This window comes from Cervus canadensis, chromosome 1 (assembly GCF_019320065.1).
Source record: "Cervus canadensis isolate Bull #8, Minnesota chromosome 1, ASM1932006v1, whole genome shotgun sequence".
Classification (NCBI taxonomy): Eukaryota; Metazoa; Chordata; class Mammalia; order Artiodactyla; family Cervidae; genus Cervus; species Cervus canadensis.
The window spans coordinates 23,977,759-24,000,325 of record NC_057386.1 but is presented as its reverse complement, the minus strand read 5'-3'; the positions used below and the strand labels follow the sequence as shown (position 1 = coordinate 24,000,325).

Here is a 22,567-nt window from a genome sequence, read left to right as displayed (position 1 = left end):
GGTACCGGAGAACCAGCCTCCTTCCGGGCGGGCCAATCAGCGAACTCTCGGACGTGGGGCAGCAGGCGGTGGTGGGATGAAGGAGGGGTCTTGGGGTTGGATCGCTAGGCATATTAACCAATCATCCTCTGGTAGGGAAAGATCAAGCCACGGATTGGTTGGGAGGAGGGGTCTGGGGATCCGTAGGCCAATGAGGACTCTGGGCTGAAGGGCCGGTCTCCGCCCCGTAGGGCAGATAAGCAGCTGCAGCGGGGGTTGGGGGGCTGTGTGGGGCTCGCTGTGGGTCCGAGGCAGGCGGGCAGTCCGGCGGGCGGGCGATGGCGGGGGCCGCAGCGGGCGGCAGAGGCGGAGGTGCCTGGGGGCCGGGTCGCGGAGGGGCCGGGGGGCTCCGGCGGGGCTGCTCTCCTCCAGTCCCTGCCGGCTCCCCCCGGGCTGGTCTGCAGCCGCTCAGGGCCACCGTCCCCTTCCAGCTGCAGCAGCCGCACCAGCGCCGGGACGGGGGTGGCCGCGCAGGTGAGCCGGGCCTGGAGTGCGTGCCGCTGAAGGAGCCGTTGGGGGGGAGGGCTCGCGTGACGGGGGGAGGGGTAGGGAGAAAAGTGTAAGGGGGAAGTGGAATAGGGGCGAAGGAAGAGAAAGGGGGTCGCGCAGAGTCTGCGAGGACGGAAGGAGCGAGAGCGAGGAGCGGTGAACGCGGAGTGCACCGCCGGGACTTAGTGCAGGGGAGTCAGGCCGGGAGGTGAGGGGAAGGTCCTGGCAGATGGAGGCTGGCTTTGGGGGCGTAACCGAAATGTGGGCAGAGATGTGGTGTGGGGGTGAATGGAAGATGCACGGGTGGCAGCGAGGTGTGAGGCGCGTGATGGGGGCGCCCTATGCAGGGATTGCACTGGAGCGGGGAGCCGGTGGGCGTTGGATGTCTACAAGCTGAGGGGGAGGGGCATGGAGGAGAGCCCCGTGGAGCCATGTGTTAGTTCTCCAGCTTGAGTTTGGCCCCAGCATCCCGTTCTGCAGCTCTGGAGTTCCTTTTCCCACCACTTCTTGTGCGCTTCGCTTTATGGCACCTCCTGGAGCTAGTTTCTTCTAAGCCCTTGGAATAAGTTTAACGGCTTCTACCACCATACAAACGCTCCGCTCCTACTCCCTACATTCCTGTTGGTATGGCCCAAAAGTTGTATGTTTCCATATCACAGACCTGCTTAATATGGTTGTCTCATTTCAACCAGCGCGCGCGCGCGCGCGTGTGTGTGTGTGTAGGTGTAGGATCTGGGTAGTTTGCCCCCTGCCTTTCCGTTCTCCCCCCACCAGTGCTGTTTTGTCCTGAGCTTGTCGGTCAACGTGGCAGTGGGGTGAGGGCTACAGTCAAGTACAGTGTGGCAAATACTCCCACTTTCTCAACAGCACCAAAAAGGTGTCTCAATAGCAGCTAACGTGGTGGATGTGGTTGGCAAAGAGCAAGCTTAACCTTGCTTTCACACTCAAAGTTGTAATGGATCCCTTGCAAATGCAGGCAGTTAGGAATGGGAGAAGGAACCTACTTGCATGAGGAGGTTGGCAATAAGTTGAAAGTGAGGCTTACATTTGATTCACAGCAGATGTGAAAAGATCACTGCACACTTCCAAAGCCTCAGGGTCTACCAAATGTACAAGTCATAGTCCCTGCCATCTGATGGTTAATGACATTCTCTAAACCAGAGTTTCTCAGGCTTTTTGTGATTACTAAGCTTAGTTCCAGCCCCTCCTGAAAGTGTAGTTGCTACGGTGCCTTCCTAGGTAGGAATGGGATTAAGAGGGTCTCTGAAGTAGAAAGTCTTCGTTCGTCTGGACTTCATTGTAAATGTTAAGCATTGTGTCTTGGAACACAGAAACTTGGTCAAATCTGGTAGCAAGATGGTAACCAACTAGTAAAAGTATGCCTAGAATCTGACGATGTAGAGCAAGGCAATGCCCAGACAAACTCAGGCCTATCGTGAGCTGCTCTAAAGCAAACCACGAGAGTACAAACCTGTTGGATTTGTTTGTGCCTCCTTAGAGTCAGGGAAGTTAGTAGAACAGCAAGCACCAGAACCTAGTCATTTTTAGTGGACATCAGCAGAAAGCCTGCCTGTGTACTAGTTGGAAATCTATTAGCAGTCATATTTTAAGAGCAGTTGTGTTGTATAGAACTAATATTAAAAGGACAAACACTGGTGGATACTGTGGAAAGAAGAGTGTAGCTTTGGATGACTGAGTTCTTTACATGGCCAGTTCCTTTTTTAGGGCCACGTACCCTAAGATACTGGTAAAAAACATAGGAGGCTAGAGCTCTGCATGATTTGTTGGATGATTTAAGACAGATTGAGTGATTTCTTGCTTATAGATTGGGCTGAAGGATTGTTTCTTCTCCATCTATTAGTATCCCAGAGGCACTAATAAGGCACTTACCTGGTCTGTAGTGGGATTATCTGTAGGTTTGCAGTGAAGCAGGAGAGAAGCAAGACAGGAGGAAAGAGCAGCCTGAGCCTGTGGACTTATTTGTGACCAAACATTAAAGGAATGTCCCTGGCCTTTGGTTTGGGAGTGCATCAGGTCTTCTGCATGTTAACTTTTACCTTTATGTGTGTTCAGATTTTTTCCATTCCTCGGCCTTGAGAAGTGGCAGAAGTGGTTTCCTCTGGGCCCGAAGGGTGTATGTGATAAAAGGAAATGCTTTGTGGTCATAAACCCTTAAGAGAATGGCTTTGGGTGCCAGAATTACCTGGGTATCCAGGTTCTATATTTTACTAGCTGTGTGGCTTGGAAGAAGTTAAGTAACTTCGGTGCCTTAATCTCCTCATCTGTAGAGTATGAATAATAATATCTACATCATAAGAATCAAATGAGTCAATAGCTGTAAAGTGCTTAGAACAGTGCCTGGCAAGTAGAAGGTACTCTGCAGTGTCTGCTGCTGCTTATATTGTTGTTATTTTCTCCACCCAGCCAAGGTGAGAGCCTGTTGGCCAGTGCACATTGCCTTTTCAGGCTTCAAAGAGCAAACTCATATTGGTCTGAAACCAGTACTGCGGCTTTCAGAATTTCAGGGCCTCCCCTTGCATTTTTATTCACTCATCTTTTAAAATGGGGTTTCTAAACAGGGCTCTGAAACCCAACTGTTTAAAAAAACGTGAGCTGGAGCTGAGTCTCAGAAACAATTGTGTCGTCACCGTTTCTGTTTCCCATCTCAAAGTGATGTAGTGCTCAGGGCTGTGCAGTTACCTCTCCACCACACACCCTGTTGTGTTCTTGACAAGATATATTAGATGTTGTTGTTTGTTTATTTATTTTTGGCTGTGCTGGATCTTCAGTCCTGTCTGTGCTTTTCTGTAGTTGCAGCAAATGGCTCTTCTCTAGTTGTAGTGTTACTTCTCTTGTTGCAGGAGTATGGGCTCTAGGGTGCGCAGGCTTCAGTAGTCGCGGGTTGTGGCCTCAGAGGTTGCAGCTCCCGGGCTCTAGAGCACAGGCTCAGTAGTTGCGATGCGCTGGTTTAGTTGCTCCGGTGGCATGTGGGATCGTCCCAGATCAGGGATCCAACCCTGATAGGAGGATCTCCCGGTAAGAGGATTCTTTACCACTGAGCCACTGGGCAAGTCCTAGATGTTATTTTTTTTAAAAGGAGGGGTTAAAGATTTACCCTCTGTGGCCATTCTTCCTTAAGGGATGTCTTCATAAAGTGAGGAAGCCTGGGCTTTTATGAGCCTGGGCGAGGGGTATGGAAGGCAGAAGAATGGAGAGAAAAATGAAGATCAACTCTTAAGAAGCTAAGAGCTCCTAGTAGGTAACAGAAACCCAGGAGAAATTTCTTACTACAGTTTCTTCTTTGTAGGTAACAGGAACCCAGGAGAAATTTCTTACTGCAGTTTCTCCTTTAATTAAATTCTTATTTGTGTCTTATGTCAGTTGGAGTCTGCTGACTTTTAAGTTCTTCTTGGACAGACTGATGGTGAACAAAATCGGGCTAGGAGGTGAACTGTTCTGGCCTCCAGTCTTACCTGTTCTGTTTAGTGTCTCTGTCTCCATGTCCTGAAAATGAAACTAATATTCAATCGAGGTTTGCAAATTCTTCCCTAGATGACCAGCCCCACTGGCCAGCTGGGTGCTGGGGGTGCCAAATGCTGCCTCTGAATCTCCTCTGCCCACTAGATTCTTCTTAAACCAAGGCTTGGCGTTATGGCCTGCAGACCAAATCCAGGCTTCTGCCTGTTTTTGTAGATAAAGGTTTATTGGAATATGGCCATGCTTCTTCATTTATGTATTGTCTGTGGCTGTTTTTGCACATTGGCAAAATTCGAGAAGTTTTGCACAGTGATAGAGTTGAGTAGTTTTGATAGAGACCAAATAGCCACAAAACCTGAAGTATTTACTGTGTGAACTTTTCAGGAAACAAACAAAAAAATGGCCTACCCCTTGTCTTCCACAATGTTCCTGACCAACATTCCTGTATAAAGACGAGTTTCAAATGTATGTAGTGTATACCTCTGCAGAAAATCCTAAGGGAGCAAAGAAAACTCAAACCTGTATCCCCACTCATATTTTAGGGAAAAAGAAAGGGACATCATCAACTTCTAGTCAGTTCTCAATCTTTATAGAAGATCAGCACATGTAAACCCAGGCTACTCATCCCCACCCTTGTCAGGTGACGTGTTTAGTAGATATAAACTAGTTTGGATTTACATAAAAGCTTAACTGTTAGGCAAATTTGCATCTCTTCCCTTCTTACCCTCCTTCCAAAGCTAACAACCCACAGTTGCAGTGAACACATTTCAAAGTCAGATGGAAATTACCTTGGGCTTATCTCCTGTTTTGGATTCTTCTCCTTACCTTTCATTTTTCTGAACAGATCATTGAGAGGTGGCATTGTCATGATTGCCCTCAAATACTGACTTCCCCACAGGGACATAGAAGCAAATGTCCACGATCAGGTTTTCCACGATGGCTGTCTCAGTGAATGTAAAGCACATTGTTATTAGCAGTGCTATTGGTAATTATTAAACTCTCTTTCCCTGCCATGCTTTTGTAAACTTCGTCCTTAGGGATGGGTATTTGGAGAGGTATGGAACAATAAAAGAGGTTGCTTATTAGCGACCCTCATCAGACCATGGTCCTTCTGGATCTTGGTGTTAGAAACAGCCTGGAGATTAGAATAGAGTGTAACTTTTCTATGCCACAGAGCCATCTGCCTGTAAAGAAGCTTGGGGCTGCAGTTAAAATCCTTTAAGAGCTACAATTGTCCTTTAAAAACCTGTGATTGAAGCAGCTTCTGTTTGGGAGGCATTAAACATGAAGCACTTCCCAGCCTGACACTGCTAGCTTGCTTTTGACAGCTTTGCTAGCACTAGGCACATGGTCAGCAAAATGCACTGTTGAAGTATCTGACTCTTAAATGTTATCACCAATGTTGGCATCCTTGAAATTAGGGGCCACAATTCCTAACTACTTATCCTTTTGGAACCCAGAGAAGCATGGGTCCATGTGTTATTCAGTATTTTGTACAGCAAAGGATTATCCATATGGGAAACTCTCCACTTAGGTAACATAGAGTGAGGATTTTTCAAACTATTTGAGGTCAGTGGAGAGAGGCTGAGAACAATGGTGGGGTGTGGCAGTAAGAGGACGTTGTTCTCTCTGGTTCCAGATATAGACTATCCTCTAGAAAATTTGAGGCAGGATTGGAAATTTTTCATAGTTGTGTTGGCAATATGAGTGTTGCCAAAGTGGTTGGTAGGCTTTAGTAGTCCGAGAACACTTCACCTGCATTTTCTGCCAGTTTATAATGAATGATGTGATGGACACCAAGGCCACACTATCCCTTGGATCTTAATGGAGCATCCTCCTTCAGATTCTTATAATTCTCGCGTAGAGCCTTGATGCCAAAGGATTCAGATTTTATTTTAGGGTGTGACATATTCTGGGGGCAGGTCTGGTTTTGAGTTCTTTTTGACACCATCATATATATCAAATGCTATATGACACTAGCACAAATGCTTTACTAGACTTAACCTGGGCTTACTTTTATTCCGCAGGCAGCTTGGAGCCCTTTGAAAGGGCTGGAAGGGAAAACCTTGTGTTTCTTCCCATTTCAGAGTGAAGGTGGGTCGCTACCAGCAAGTTAGTTTGGTGAGATGGGGCTGTCTCATCTTTTATCACCCTCTGAGATGGATAGAAGAGGGATCAGGGAAGAGTGAAAACAGAGAAAAGATGAGTGAGAAATCTGGTGATTTGACTCTTCACAGAGGGCTCCGTTATTTGGTTTGCCACTTTATGAATTAACCAAACATTAGCCAAACTAGTCACATTGTTGAGTCCAAAACAAATCCTGATCTCAGAGAGAAAAGAGTTTGGGATTATATTTGAAGTTATAAATGATCTATGCTCCAGTTCCTCTCTGGTCGTGTGGAACTGAAGGGGCTCTTGTTCTTGGGAACAGCTGTCTGGAGGGAGTAGCTCTCCACAGCTGGCTGCTCTCAGCCAGGCCTCCAGCGCATGGTCCCTACTGAACTTCCTGGGTTTGAAAACTCTTCCTGGCACTTTGTTTTCTCCTCCACACTTTTCCTCAGAGTTGCTACAAAACTGAATGCCCAGCTTGGAGTTATTTAAGTATTTGTCCTCAGGCCCCGAATATACTTCAGTTGACTTTTACTTTGTGGGAGCACCACAGCCAATCAAGGGTGGCTTTAATGAACTTAGAAGAATGCTATCAAAGTATTTCATAATAGGAAAACTTTTAACTCCAGCGCCTGGGGAACCTAGAACTAAAGTCCGGGCTGTGTGCAGACACTTAACCCAGACAGCTGACACCAGGGGTGGTGAACGCCCTGGGGTCAGCTCTGCTACACATTCTGGAAGGGTGGAGGTTGGCGGGGGATGCTGGGGAGACACCTCCAAGGGCTTTGGATGATCTGAAGTGGCAGGCTTTAGGGATGGGGGAGCTTTCTCTCAGACGCTGCCCAACTGTGACTTCTTAGAGTTGGCAGGATTTCGCAGGCAGAGTGGTAGTTTGGGGTGCCACTTCTCTGACCCTGTGTGCCCCATCCTGCAAATGGCGGATGACTTTCCCAAGAGAAACTTTGTTAACAAGTGTAGGTCTCGTTTACCACCTGCTCTGCTGCTTGCCTCTCTCATCATCTGATCCTAAATAAAAACATGCAGGAGAGCATGGAGGTCTAACCTCCTTTAGAGGCAAAGGTAGGATTAAACATACAGCTCTGAAAGCAAATTACTAACACATGCGCTGGTGAATAAAATGTAAATTCAAGCTAGAGGAGGTACAAAATGAAGGAATATTTAGAGTTAGGTAGGATTAATTAGAGAATTACTGAGATGTCTCTAGTAGGCTTTTTTTTTTTTTTTTAAGTTGGCCAGTGTATTATTCTCCCTACGGTTAAATTAAATTTTTACTCTCTCCCTTCCCCTTTGAAAGTGGCATTAGTGTGTCCTTGTTTGGTCAGCTGTGCTCTTTAACTTTCTCAAATCTCTTCAGGCCCTTCTGCCCCATGTTGGAAATTGTGTGCCTGCCTTTTTAAAAGACAGGCACCTCATGTTTCAAGTTCAAGTGCAGTGGAACTCACCCTGCAGCTTGAACAGATTTGAGTGTTTTTGCAGAGGGAGGGCCAGGGCAGATGGGGAGTGTCATGCTCAATAAATACTTGTTGGATGGAGTTGCTGGAAAGGCAGCAGGGGAGGGGGGAGTGAGCCACACTTCCCCAGGCTCATGTGAAATGGTTTTTCCCACTTCTGGTCCCCACACTCTCTCTTTAGCTACTTACAAGGCACCCCCTCCCCTCCTGAAGTGTTAGTGTTCTCTCTCTTCCAATCACTGGTCTCCCATTCATCCTGGTTATTGGGCTCAAAGCCCAGCTGGTGGCAGAGACGTGGCATTTCCATGGATGTCTTTGCTAGGCCTGTAGATTCTCTTCCCCCACACACTTAAAGCCAGAGGGTGAGCTTGGGTGGTTAGTTACCAGGTTGATCCATGGAAACAGCCAATGTTTAGGATTTTGTTGTGATTTTGTAATAGAGCCAGATGACCTGGCTTTAGGCTTAGATGTGTATATGGGTGAGAGGCCAAGGATGAAGGCTGGATGTCCTTTCATTCCAGGTGGATTTACACCAAATTCCTAGGAGTGCTATAATGTATAAGGAAAGCAGAATCTGAATTAGCAGCTTTCCTGGGCTAGAGAACGGAATTGTCTAGCTTGTTGGCTAGACAAAATTGTTGGCTTTAGGGTGACCAGAGGTGTGATCAGGCTAGAAACTCCCATCCCAACCCAGGCACCATCCTTTATATTAATAGAAAGCACTGCTGTTTCTTCTTCTCTTTTCCCCACCAAATGGGGGAATACTGGAAAGAGATGCTCACTGTCCTTCTCCAAGCCCTGATACCTACACTGTCATGTGTAGATCCTGTGTTCTTTTGCCAAACTGCAGGCCTGGTGGCTTAGTCAGAATGGTTTCATAAACCTGCCCAGCTGGGGGTAACTTTGAACAGAGTAAAAATGTGATTGTAAGGGAAAAAAAGCAGCTTCTCCCCTCCTCCCCTCTTCTCCACCCCCTCCAACCCTACTGCCACATACTGCTTCCCTTTAAGAGTTTTTTGTGCTCTGCGTGTGTTTGATCGCCCACACAGCTTTGAGAGAACCGCAGCTGATAACACGTGCGCTCCCTGCCCCACACCTGCAAGCTGGCTGAGAACCTGATGCCTGGCCCCTATTTGGCGCTTGTCTTATAACTCATGCCCATCAGATATGACACACAAATTGGAGTTGAGGGTGGAGTGGATAGCATTTGGCATGACAGGATGCAACCAGAGAGCTTTCACAATATTGTGTCGTCTGGATTTCGAGGTTGGGGAGGGGAGGCCCATGCAAGGCCATCCATGTGGTGTGCGCACATTTTAATGCCGGAGGCAGCACCTGGACTCTTTCTCATTAGAACCTCTTTCCCGGGGAGTTCTCTTTTCATGGAAGGCTAACGCAGCTGCTTCTGTGGGAAGAAAGTTTGGATCCCAACCCCAGAAAGCCCCAAAATCCATGTGCATTTTTCAGGGAAGCTGAGAATGTGGGTAGCATTAGTTGTGACAGTGCAGTCTGCATATTTAGCTCTTTGTTGCTTGCGGTCGGTGCCCTTGAACGTTTTTCCTTCATTCTCGTCAAAGACCTGCAGGTGCAGGTGGCATTTGCTTGTTTTTGCAGATAGGAAAACTGAGGCCCCTAGAGGAAGTGACTTGCCCAAGACTGTGTGACTAGTAAAGCTCTTTTGCTCCTGATCCAGGGCTCTTCCCACTTACGTGTGGAGAGTCTGTGAGGAATTTCCCTCCAGGCTGGCATCCTGTGCTGCCTGCCCGCACACATCCAGCCTATTTCCCTTCTGCTCACATATCTGTATACCAGGAGCAAAAGTTCATATGTTTAACTGACCAGAAGAGAATTAGAAAAATGGGCTGCAGAGAAGTCCGTTTGTTCCTTTAGCACTCCATAAGTAACTGTCCACTTGATGTGGCTGACTGGAAGTTGATGGTAACAACATTATATGTGTGATATAGTGGCAGCTTTTGAGTGTTCCCAACTGGTTTGAAATATGCAATTTCTATGCGGAATGAGAAGCTAACCAAGAGGCAGGGTTTTCCTACCTCTGTGGAGTCATGGTTATGGTTACTGAGCTTTGACCCATGTCAGGGAGATATTCTTAAGGTGGAGCTTATGGGAAAGGGTGTCTTTCTTATGTGTAAGTGTGGAATCCCCCAGAAGCACCCATAAATGTGGGTGGTGCATTCCTATGGTGGGGAGGTATGTACAGATGGGATTGTGGCTTAGATGACAATTTAGTCCTCCACATAGGGGATCACTGGTGCAGACCTCCACCGCCCTAACCATGTCCTGCCTGAATGTGTCTCTCTCCTAGCTTTAGATTAACTGGGAGTGGAGTCATTGTGTTACCTAGAGCCTATATGAGACAAGTGTGTATCCCATAAGGGGACCAGCAGGGACTTGAACTCAGGAGAAGGCTCCATCTGGGGATGTGGTATCATGGAGAACTGCCTGGGCTGCTTCCTAGGGAGGGTTATGGGCGGCTCTGACTTCCTTATTTCTCTTACAAAACCTTTCTTTCCCAGTTATTTCCCAACTGCATAGGTAAAGCCCCATTATAACAAATATAAATATAGTTCTATATAATAAAGTTGTTTCCATGCTTCGTATAAATGCTTTTGTTGTTGTTTTGTGGGTTTTTTTCTTATTTAAAGAAAAAGAAAAGAGTAACCAACTATCTTATGTAAAAAGTACTTTTTCTGGTCCCTGTCCATGTAATAGTTCATCTCTAAGCCAGAATACTCGAGTGCTTACTTTTGCTTTGGAGGTGGGGAGTGGGGAGTGGGGCTGTGGACCCATCACCAAATAGCATGCCCCACTTGGCTTTTTCTTTATCACAGAACTCCCCCACTCCTGGTTGTTTAGACAGACTACCACACAAAACCCAACAAAGGACAGTATGTGTTGTGTAGCTGGATGTGAGTGTGTGTGTGTGTGCACATGCGCACATTTGTTTTAAGTGAGAACATGTGGGTGCTGGATGTGACTGTAGGAGAGCATGTATATGAGTGTGTATGTAAGGAAAAGTGCATGTGAAAGAAAGCAAATGATAAACAGGACAAATGTTTAACAACAGGCAAATCTGGGGAGAGGGCGTATGGGTAGTCTGTGTACTATTCTTGTTCTTACATCTATATGTTTGAAATGCTTTCCAAATAAAAAGTTTTGAAAAATGAATATATGCTAGGCTAATTTGACTATATCAGGAATTCTTTAGAATGGAAGTTTTCTTCTGTCATCCTTGTAACATTTCCTATTCTTCCCATTTAACAGAAAGAACAACCGAAGCCCAAAGAAGTTAAGTGACTCGTCTTGGGTTCATGTAGCACATTGAGGCAGGATTTGGGCCCAAGTGTTGACCGTTATGGTAGGAGACTGCAGCTTGTCCCTGCTGCTCGAGCTGGACAAGGTTGGCATCTGATTCTGAGAGCCACCGGGTGCCTGCCGCCACGTGTCTGAGCCCCGTCCGTGCCCCACATTGACCCGGCAGAGGGGTCAGCAGTGTTGCAGCAGGCTGCTAATCTGCACTGAGCATGTTCAGGATGTCCAGGTATCTTCTAGGGAAAACTGCTTCCTCATTCTGAGAAACATTCTCACTCTGTTCTTCATTCCGCTCTCGTCATTTCTTAAAATACCTGAAATCAGAAGGCTTTCTTGTGTGCCAGAGCTGCAGAGTAATACCACTTTTCATTTTTATAGTAGAAATCTGAGGGGAAAATAGGTTGAATTTTGTTTATTAATAGAAAGTGATGCCAGATTATAGGCTGGGCCAGGCAGCTTTCTTGGCTGTGTACCAGCCTGCCTGTTGCGCCCACCACCTCGTGAGTGTACAGGAGCCTATGCTTTAGTGCAGCTCATCTCGCCAAGTAGACAGGAGTTACAGCTTCATACATAAAGGAAGGGCTGCAGTCTTTGTCAGTAAAACTCTTCCACTGACCACAGGGCCCCAAGAGGAGTGGATCTGGTCATCGCCACTAAGCAGTGTTAAGGGTCCAGATGTTACTGTTTGTTCCCAGCCCTTGTTCTCTCACTCCACACTGCGTACTCTGCATCTCTTTCTGCTCCTTCAAGGCACTTGAATTATTCCTGACATTTTTGTTTACGGACATTTCCTGCCAGCTTTCAGAATTGGGGTAAGTGAATGAGTCCAACTCTACTTCTTAACGTAGACGAAATAGTTTTTGGAAAATCTTTAGTTTTAGTATGTGTCCTTTACCTGAATTTTCACACTGCGACCACCCTAAAGTGTGAGACTGTGATTAAGTTGGGCTCAAAGGACTTTTTTCAGGTACTCCAGCCAGTTATGTGAAATGGACTCATGGGCATTTTACTATATTGTGCTGTGCTGTGCTTAGTTGCTCAGTCATGTCCGACTCTTTGGGACCCCATGGACTGTAGCCTACCAGACTCCTCTGTCGATAGGGATTCTCCAGGCAAGAATACTGGAATGGGTTGCCATGCCCTCCTCCAGGGGATCTTCCCAACCCAGGGATTGAACCCAGGTCTCCCACATTGCAGGCAGATTCTTTATAGTCTAAGCCACCAGGGAAGCCTAAGAATACTGGAGTGGGTAGCCTATCCCTTCTCCATGGGAACTTCCTGATGCAGGAATCAAACTAGGGTCTCCTACATTGCAGGTGGATTCTTTACCAGCTGAGCTATCTGGGAAGCCCCTTTAGTATATTACTATGCCAGTTTTTATGCTTCCGTTGTTTGTTCTTAAGCAGTTTTCAAGCTGTACAGGCTATCTGCAGTGTTCTTTTGGCTCTGTCTCACCCCAAAATCAGTGCCCGATGGATAGCATCCAGAATCCAGATAAGATGCAAGAGGATGAGAAAAGGCTGTCCCCAAAGTCCTGCTGGGTGCTGTGCAGTGTAGAGTCTTGTGGCCAGATGGCTAGAGACAGATGGCCAGAGCTGTCTACTTGGGGGGCACCCTGACCACTGAGTCTTTTTCTTCCAGCTCTTAGAGGCATGGAGGGGACATCTTGGTAATTAACACCCCAGTCTGTTCCCATGGATCATATTCTCCCTTTGCTTCAGGAGGATAAGCCTGTTTTTTTACCTGACTCATAAAAGGTATCGTTACTCTCAAGCAGCTTTTGGTTTACGGGCAGATATAAAACCCATCATGAATGGGGAAAATGGTATAATCCACCTTCTATGTCCTCCTCAGCCCCTGAAAGCACATGTGGCGAGGTCACTCGACAAGCATCCTTCTGCTGTGAAGTCATCAGTGGTCTCAGGTGTGCAGTGAGGGTAGGAAAAGTCTTCCCAAGGTCATACCTTTCCAGGCTCTTTCTAGAGGAGCCATCTAATCTCGTGTTTCAGACTGGGTTTACCCTGGAGGGACTATATGACCTTTGAGCCTCCCTTAGGAGATCTAAGCAACCAGCACGACCAGGGCTTTAGAGCAGGGGCTGCCCTGGAATGTTGCCTAGCACACTTTGGGGTTTTTCCACCAGGCACAGCCTGGGAATTTGCCTGGGATTTGAGATCAGGCTGGATCAGTTCCAGAATGTCAGAGGCCAGGTAGGGAATCACTCAGTGGGATGGAGTGGTCTCTTGGGTATTTCCGTTTTGAAGCTGGGAACAGAGTAGAACTTGAGTAAAGAGATGGACATAACCAGAGAAGACTTTGCAAGTGGGACAAACTGATCCATGGAGGTTTTCAAGGCTTTGAGGGTTGACCAGAGTCAACTCTAATAGAATTTTAGACCCTGAAGGCAAAGCATGGCCCTGAGAAACAGAATTGATTAATTGCTCTTTAAACCCTCCTCACCAACCCCCAGCCCAAAGCAAAAGGAGCCAGAGAAGAGGTCCTGTCAGACCTACTGAGGTGTAGCAAGTGAGCAGACCTGCCCCCTGAGCTCTGTTGACTACTCAGCAGTTACCACGTGACAGCCCTTCTGCCTGTGGCAAGCCACAGGTAAATTGAGTGCTATTTATACTCTCCTGCTTGGGGGAGGAGATGGGAGAGATGGTCTGGGAGCCCACAATGCAACTGTCTGATCAGCCCAGGTAAGACATACCTCACTTTGACTTTCCGCCTGTTTTCTCCCTTAGCTAATCTTGCCCCAGATGACAGCATGGGCTTTGGGGCTTTCAGTTTAGCTGACTCTGTCAGTAGCCATCTCTTATTATTCACTGTTTAACAGTTGGGGAATTCTAGAACTAGCTGGGACTCAAACTCTCCAGGTATAACCTCCTGCCTTCTGGGAGGTGAATATTGAGACCTCTGGGGCCATGTGATGATCTTTCCCCGGAGCTCTTCAAGGGCAGGCACTACCATTTTCCTCATCCATCCCTCCTGTCCTGATGAGCAGGAAGTTCTTCCTTTTATCTGGTTGGAATCCCTCCTAATTGAAGTCTTTTTCTGTCCTTTGTTTTTACACTCACACAGTTCACCTTCCTCCTGGGATCTAGCTACCTTCCCTTTAGCTACGTTTACTCATTTTCCTGGATCTCACTGGTTCCTACATTCCTGCTGGAGAGCAGTAATGGTGAATGGATGCCCAGGGCTAACATGGTGGGGTTTAACTGAGGTGACATCCAATTCCAACTGTGTTCCTGGACCTGTGGGAACCCCTTAAGTCTGCCCAGTCTAGGTCTTGCTCCTGGGATGACATGCCACTTCTTAATTTAGTTTTTTGTTTGTTTTAAAAATTTTGGTCATGCTGGGTAGCGTGCAGAATCTTAGTTACCCAGCCAGGGATCAAAACTGCCTCCATCCCCTGTATTTCCTGCAAGTGGGAAGTTAGGTCTGGGGCCTGATTTGATTCAAGTAAAACATTTTGGGCACGAACATTTCATGGATGAAGTTGTGTGCCCATAATGTATCACTTCAGAAGGCACATGGTGTCAGGTCTTCCATTACTAGTAATGCTGAGTTTCTCCAATGTAGTTTTGCATTACTAGTAAAACTGAGGTGGTGACCACCAGTTTTCCCGTTGCAGAAGTACATTATTCTCTTATAAGTGGTTTATGGGGAGATACTTCAGCGTTTAAATATTCTGTTCCCCACAATGTTTTTCCCAGTAGTTTTGGCATCCACTGATGACTCTTCCTCACTTGAGCTGTTACTTTGGGAGTTGCATAAAGCCGGTTCTAAACTAACACAGAAGGGCATGAGTATTAATGCGAGCTGTTCTAAAGAGGAATGAGAAATTTTGGAGTTTTGGAATCCACTGGGGGGGAAGACAACAAATTGAGGCCATCAAATCTGGTCAAAGTCTAGGTTATTTTGTGTGACTTGGACTGATAGTAAATTGAGTATCAGCTGCTCACACATATGTTGCTGTCTGGCAGTTCGTGAGGTTAGGGAGAAGGCAGGCTAGATGAAGCTAAAAATAAGTCATGATTTGTTTACAAAGCAGAAATTATTTTGACTATTTGAACATTATCTGTAATTCTATTCTTATTTCCTTTTCTTTCACTCACTTTCCAACTGTCCTCACTAGAAAAGGGATCCCTCCTTTTTATTTATTTATTTATTTTTTTGGATCCCTCCTTTTTTAATTGTCTTCTTTGTAGTTTTGTCTCACATGCCCAGTGAGTAGAACTCTCCCCTAGACACAGGTTTGATTGTGCTGGTTCCTAATAGGGGAAAGGAATAGAACCCTTCCAGACTGAACCAAGGCATCCAGCCAGTCATGACAATTAAGTCTGACAATGAAACACAAGAGGGGAAATGAACTTTGAAAAGTCTTCTGTGGGGAAAAAAGACCTGTGTCTCAAGTTGCTCTGTGGCATTGGAGAAATGTGTGCATGAGGGTGTTCCCAGGCCCTCACCTGGAGAATTCCTGAGAGTATGTGGGGCATACACATTCAGAACAGAAAGCAGGGTAGGGTTCCCATCACGGTCGTCCTCTCACAGGATTTACCATAGATGAACCTCCCCAACGTCTGGTTCTTCCTTCACCTCTTTTGTCTTTAAAGAACTGACTGGACATCATGATTTCTTCTCTGCTTGATAGGAATCAGATTGTCATCTGGAGTGAAGATACTGAAGGTTTATGCATGTCCTCTTGAGTTTCTAGCACTCCAGATATTCATCATTCCCAAATAAGCAAGGTGTGAGAATTGTTTTTAGGGGGAAAAGGCTAGGCCATGGCTATTTATGCTCTTCTTACAAAGGCCAACTAGATCCCAAAAGAAAGCATGCTCCAATCAGTAACTGCTAGTATTTTGTCCTGTTTTAAGAATGGTGAAAATCCTACAGAACTCCTTTTCAGAGACTTCAGATAAAAGGTGAAAAGTCCACACCACTTCCTTTTCTTCTAACTACAGCTTCTTGAGAATTGAACAAATATCTAAGTAACTGCTGTCTTCTTTTTGTGAGCGCGCACACACACGTACACACATACCCCATCGACTCACCCTTTCCCTCCTTGCTAGGAAGAGTCTGGGACTTCCTTATTTTTTCCCCACAGTGACACCTCCAAAGAGTTTCTCCTAACCCTTCTCTCCAGCCACCTGTAGGCGTGGTCTGCATCCTGGGGAGTCAGACACACAGCAAGAAATGCTTTCACCTGAGCTACACACTTAGATATGGAGGGAGTATTAAGTACAGAGTCAGTATTGAGGTCTTGGCTGAAGTTTTTCATTTTTTTTCTCTTTAGTTAAGCCTTCTTGGTAAGGGACATGTGCTGTTACTCTTTTTTTTTTTCTTCTTTCTTTTTAATCTCATTTCTTTAGTTTCTTCTCCCTGTTATGGTTGAAATGAGCTATTGCTTAGTGTTGAAAGAAGTGTTTAAAGCTCCGGGTTTAATTTTCCCAGCTGGGGTGGATGGGGTCTCCTTGGGCTTTCCAAGGAGGGCCTCTAACTCCTGTACAGTCATATTGGGGATTTCGGTTTGACCACAACTTCCCTCCAAAACCCACATGTCCCTGAGTTAAGCAGTTAAGCGGCGCGGGACCACAAGCAGCTCAGAAGACTGCCTGCACTGCTTAATCCCAACACACATACTAAAATGGAAAAGTAATCCCTATGAAGCTGCGAGAAGGAACTTCCCCTAATTACTGCAAATCTGGTATTGGGGAAATGTTTAGAAACTCTGAATCGCTGTTTTACTTTGCTCCCCTCCAGATTAGCATTCCTCCTTCCCCCTACCCCCAACAAAAGTGCTGCATCACAGCTAGGAGACAGGACAGGGCCTGCTCCCCCAGTGTGCAACCGGCTGCCTGCCTCAGCCTCCTGGGCGGCCCTGCCTCTGCCTGCTCCCGAAGTGAAGATCAGTGACTGAAAAAAGCATATTGTTAGAAAAACATGTGTAATAGGATCTCATTTAAAAATATATATATATATGCCTACGTATGTGCCCCGAGACCAGGAAGGATTGCTCAGTAGTGATTTCTGAGTGGTGGCATGCATCATTTTTATTTTCAGTTTCGCTAATCTGCATTTTTAAAATTTCCTTTAATATATTTACAGCTTCTGTTATAATGAAAATTTTTTCTCTTAAAGAGGGGAGGCGAGAAGACTAGTGCTAATGGTTCAAACCTCAGCATCATGAGAAAGCGACTAATAACTTGTTTGTTGAACCTGCCAGTTGCTGAGTTTTGCCACATGTGAAATCTCATTGGCTGTCTCTATTCTTACTGCTGTAGTCCTTCTTGGATATTTTGGGGTTACTCAGACTCACGGAGTGAGTCTGGAGGATGGATGGAGAGTAGCCTCATCTTACTTCCCAGGCTTCTCTCTCCTGCGTTGCCCAAAAGATAGTAAAATAAGGGAAGTAGCCCCATAGCTGCTCAGCCAGGACCCTTTGGTCAGGGGATGTTCTCTCCTTGTAAGCTGCTAAGCCTCCACCCTGCAGTCTAGCTCTGGCCAAGTTGAGAAGGGCAGCCACGGATGCCTCACTTCCTGTGTCATCTGCTGCCTTCCTCCTGCCCTGACCCCTCCTCCTAAGAGCTGTTGCCCTTCTCTGTTGGGTTCTTGGGGTGGGGGTTTGCTGGTGTGGTCAGGCCTGAGCTGATTTCCAGCCAGGGATATGAGGTCCTTCTGGAGAGTCAGTGGCTGGAGGAACCCCAGAGGCTGAGCTGGCAGCCTGGCCCTTAGGGATTATATTGGCTGCCCCCACTTCAGCCTGGTCAGAAGCCTCTTGTCCTGCTCCTCCTGTGTCACCACTGCTGGCTCATGATGGGCACTTAGAATCTGCTACTGAAGGAATCGATCAGTCTGCTGTGGTGTGCCTGGCCCCTCGTCAGCTGTTCATGTGTTTCCGTCCTATTCACTGTTCCCCAAAGCACAGACACTGGACCGCCGGTTCTCTCCACTCAGAGGCCCCCTCCCCAAAGCCATACACAGGCAGCAGTTGGGAGACAGGGCCAAGTGGCTCCGGAAGATAGCACCTAAGGCTTCTTATCTCCGGTGTGTGCTGTTTTGTTTTTCCCATTTGCTGTTGCCCAAGAACCAAAGCATCCGCCACTGCTCAGCTGCATGGTGAAACAGCCTGGCTCTGTGCCAGGGAGCTTCGCCAGGTGGTTGGGCTGTGGAGGCTGCTGCATGCGATGGGCCGATAATACCCACAGCACTGTAAACAGGACACCCCACCCTCCTGCAGCCACCCAGCCAGTGCCCCAGCAGCCTGTTGCTTTGTCTTGGCCTGTCGTGATAGGGGCGGCTCTTCTCAGACAGGGCAGCCAATTGTCCTGTTTCTCTCCCCCTGTTTCCCAAATCTGAGAGGGTACTTTCCAGAAATGAAACCAGTCCATTTTCCGACCACAAGCAACCGTTCTTTGTGACTTCTCAACGCTTCTCCTTTAACCATAATCACACAATTGCAGGGCACAACCCCATCCCCAGGTCTTTCCGGTGTACCCATGAGGGAGGGAGAGCCCAGGAGCTCCATTTGCAGTCACTCAGGGGACATGCCAGTCTGACCAAGCCGCTGATGCCTACGCCTCCCAGTGGCTGTTTCCCCTGCACTATTCTGTCTGGATGCTGTCCGGCCTGGGTTAGACCAACACTAGGGAAGGAAAAGGCTCTGACTCTAAGCTGTCCCCTTCCTTCCCAGGGGACGTTGGTGGCTGGAACTCACCCTGCGTGTCTCCTCTCCCATACTCTCCACTCCCACCTTCAGTCCTAAAAGATCACAGCGTGGGGAAGAGTTAACTGACAACAATTGGTTTGATGTAACCTATCTAACAAAGACTTGAAATTCTTTTGCCTCTCATCTTCTGTTCTTTGCAGCAGGGGTCTGACCGGTACCTAGTCTCAGATCAGCGGCAGCATTAGATTAGAAACAAAGTACACAATAAATGTAATGTGCTTGAAATATCCTGAAACCATCCCCTCTACTCCAGGTCCGTGGAGAAATGGTCTTCCATGAAATTGGTCCCTGGTGCCAAAAAAGTTGGGGAGCGCTGCTTCCCTAAGAGATAACAAGCCAGGACTGTGCTCCTGTCGACGATGGAAGAGCAGGTCTGGTGAGGGATGAAGGGTGCATGGTGTGGGCTGCAGTCACATCACAGTGAGGGCCGAGCTGAGATCAGAACCAGATCGCTTGCACCCAAGTCCCTTCCAGATATGTTGGGGCCATGCCCCACCAGCCCGTGGCCCCTTTGAGGACAGCACAGAACATGCCAGTGTCTGACTTCGGCTTTGGTTTGTGTTGCATCTGGGGGGGAATGTGACACCTTGGTTTTGCCCTTAATCATTTTTGGTGATTTTCCTTTCTTTTTGGGGGGTGTGTGTGTGTGTGTGGAGGAGCAAGTCAGAATGGCCGAAACCCTGAGAGTCTTTGTGAATAACTTTGGTCAGAAATGACTGGAGGGCATGTAGAATTGACCAAAATGGGTGGTTGGTGTCTTACAGCAAATTCCAGGATCTTGGGCCCTCCCCAGCCCTGGGGGTGCTGGGGAGTAATGTAGCCTCTGGTTACTGCCCTTGAGAGTGGACCCCTGTAGTTCAGCAATGGGGTAGGCTGTGAAGGGTATCCATGGGCACCGTGTAAGACAGGCATGGTTTCAGACATCCCTGGGGATACTAGACTTTCTTCCAGGTTTCAAAACCTTCTCCAGAAAACCAACCAACCATCTGCCTTCCCCAACCCCCGCAAAAAAAAAAATAGACATCCTGATCAGGCCCGCAGTCTCCTTCCTCACTCCCCTCCCTGAGGAGCTGCCAGGCGCTCCTTCCTTCACGTGTGTAGGCAGGTGTCCCACACCCTCGAGGGCATTACTGATACGTGAAGGCCCAGAGCCCCCGTAAGCTGATGTAGGAAGAAGGAGGGTTGGGTTTGAATGTATGACTGCTCCTCACTCACTGGGCGACCAAGTCCAATGTGAGACTGGACTTCTCTGTGCCTTGTTTTCCTTATCAATCTTTCTGGAATCCCTTTTAGGAAAACAAAAGACTGTACCCACACAAGTACTTTGGGGTAAAACTTGAAAGTATTTTGTAAATGGGGGTATACTTAAAGCCTCAGAATGGAAAAATTCTAAAGGAGGTTTTTGCAACAAATTCTGCTGAGGGGCTGGGAGAGGTGTCTCCAAGAAATCTTTCTCCCCAGAGCTTTTTCTCACCCCTGGAGCCACAGCCCCCTTCCTTCCAACAGCAGTGAAGCGGCTGTTAGGATCATGGTGTTCTGGCCTCTATGCCAGTCTCTGGCTCATCTGCTTCCCACCTGCTCTTTGCTTCTCTGTCATGTAATCTTGTAAACTTGCCCTCCAGAACCCCTACCTCTCCATGGACTCTTAGAGACAGTTTGGGAGAACCACAGGATAGCATTTTGGTGTCTGGCCAGGCTGTCAGCATGGGTCACAAGCTCCCAGAAATATCTGGATTGCCATCTTCTGATCTTAAACCAAGGACAGAAAAACAAGTGGTTGAAATGCTGTAGGAGATGCAGATGGGGCTTGAACCTAGCATGCCTGTCACTAACTTACTGAGCAACAGGTGCCAAGAAGAGGGGAAAGACATTGGGCCTCCCTGAGCCTCAGAGGAAAGGGACAAGCGACTCTGGGGGATTTACTCACAGGGAGCAGGGTGAGCATGGATATGCAAGGTGGACACTCTTGGAATCCAGGTGTAATTAGAGCAGGCTCACCCTTATAGTAACAGGTTTTTGATTTTGTGCAAATACTTAATGTATCTGCCAGTGTTCAGCCCTATGCTCTAGATGCTGTGTGGGGTTCAAAGATAAATTAGGCATAGCCCTTGGCCACTGGGAGTTACAAATATTATCTGGGAGTTACAAATACTTGTCATCCGAGAGAGGCTGCGAAGTACTAGAAGAGGACACAGCAAGGGCTTCCCTGGGGGTCCAGCAGTTAAGATTCTGTGCTTCTACTGCAGAGGGCATGAGTTGGATCTGGTCAGGGAATTAAGATTCTGCATGCTGCACAGAGCAGCCTAGACAGAAAAGAAAGAAGGAAGAGTACAGAGTACTGAGGAAAATCAGAAAATCCTGAGACATTCCTTCCAGGGGACCCAGGAGGCTCTGTCAAGGTGGAGATGGTTAGGCTGGCCCTGATGGATGGGTCAGATTTTAGCCCTGAGCACATGTGCAAAACCTCAGAGGAGGGCAGGCCCAAGTCACAGGTGGGAAATGGTATACAGTGTAGTTTGTCTGGGACATAAAATACCTTGAAGAGTAGTTATGCGTAAAGAAAAGGTAAGTGGGATCAGAACACGAGGCCTTTGAGTACCATCTTTGAAAGAAAGCCTTGAAGAGTTTTAAGAGTGTTAAGGTCAAAAAAAAAAAAAAGTGTTAAGGTCATTTAAAATGATGTGTTGAGGTCACTATAGATTTGGAAAGGTGTTTATAAGGTGAAAACACTGCAAAATAATATGTACAGTGTAATCCCATTTTTTATTTTGAAATATATGTACACACACAACACACAGAAGGCAAGGCCCCCAAGGATGTATATTTCATAGTATTATCAATGAAGCTGAGCACTGAAGAATTGATGCTTTTGAACTGTGGTGTTGGAGAAGATCCTTGAGAGTCCCTTGGACTGCAAGGAGATCCAACCAGTCCATCCTAAAGGAGATCAGACCTGGGTGTTCATTGGAAGGACTGATGTTGAAGCTGAAACTCCAATCCTTTGGCCACCTGATGCAAAGAACTGACTCATTTGAAAAGACCCTGATGCTGGGAAAGATTGAGGGCAGGAGGAGAAGGGGACAACAGAGGATGAGATGGTTGGATGGCATCACCGACTTGATGGACATGGGTTTGGGTGGACTCCGGGAGTTGGTGATGGACAGGGAGACCTGGCGTGCTGCGGACCATGGGGTTGCAAAGAGTCGGACACGACTGAACGACTGAACTGAACTGAACTGATCTCTGGGTGTTGAGATTTGAAGTTTTTTTCTTGTTTGTTTACATGTTTCTTTGCACTATTTTTTTTTTTTTAATTTATCTTTTGACTGTGCCATGTGACTTCCATAATCTTAGTTCTCTGAGAACCTGGGCTCACAGCAGTGAAAGCATGGAGTCCGCTGGATCACCAGGGAAGTTCCCACATTTTTATGTCATTTTTAATTTGTTTTAAATGAGCACATATATGATAGCTGAGGGAAATGATCTAGAACTGTAGGAATTAGACAAAACCTGAGACCAAAAGTTGTCCATGCAATAATATTTATGATATTCAAATTGAGGGGAACCTCTCAAACATCTACTAATATGGGAGTGGCTAAGCAAACTACTGTATATCAACTTGGTAAAATGTTGTTCAGTTGCTAAATTGTGTCCAACTCTTTGCAACCCCATGGATTGCAGCACACCAGGCTTCCTGTCCTTCACTGTCTCCTGGAGTTTGCTCAGATTCATGTCCATTGAGTCGGTGATGATATCTAACCATCTCATCATCATCTGCCCCCTTCTGCCCTCACTCTTTCCCAGATTGAGGGAAAGATCATCAAGGTCTTTTCCAGTGAGTCAGCTCTTCCCACTAGGTTGCCAAAATATTGGAGCTTCAGCTTCAGCATCAGTCCTTCCAATGAATATTCAGGGTTGA

General features: G+C 47.0%; 1 protein-coding gene across 2 annotated transcripts in view; it reads left to right on the top strand.

Annotated features, from left to right (window-relative positions):
- The first annotated feature begins 244 nt into the window (after positions 1 to 244).
- FAM117A (family with sequence similarity 117 member A) overlaps positions 245 to 22,567 on the top strand; it is a 42,625-nt gene continuing 20,302 nt past the window's right edge. Inside the window, exon 1 of one of the 2 annotated variants that reach the window (XM_043470919.1) lies at positions 245 to 513. In XM_043470919.1, coding sequence (XP_043326854.1) covers positions 318 to 513 — 196 coding nt within the window. In that variant the 5' untranslated portion in view covers positions 245 to 317. The remainder of the gene's footprint in view (positions 514 to 22,567) is intronic. The other variant, XM_043470927.1, reaches the window with a different exon arrangement.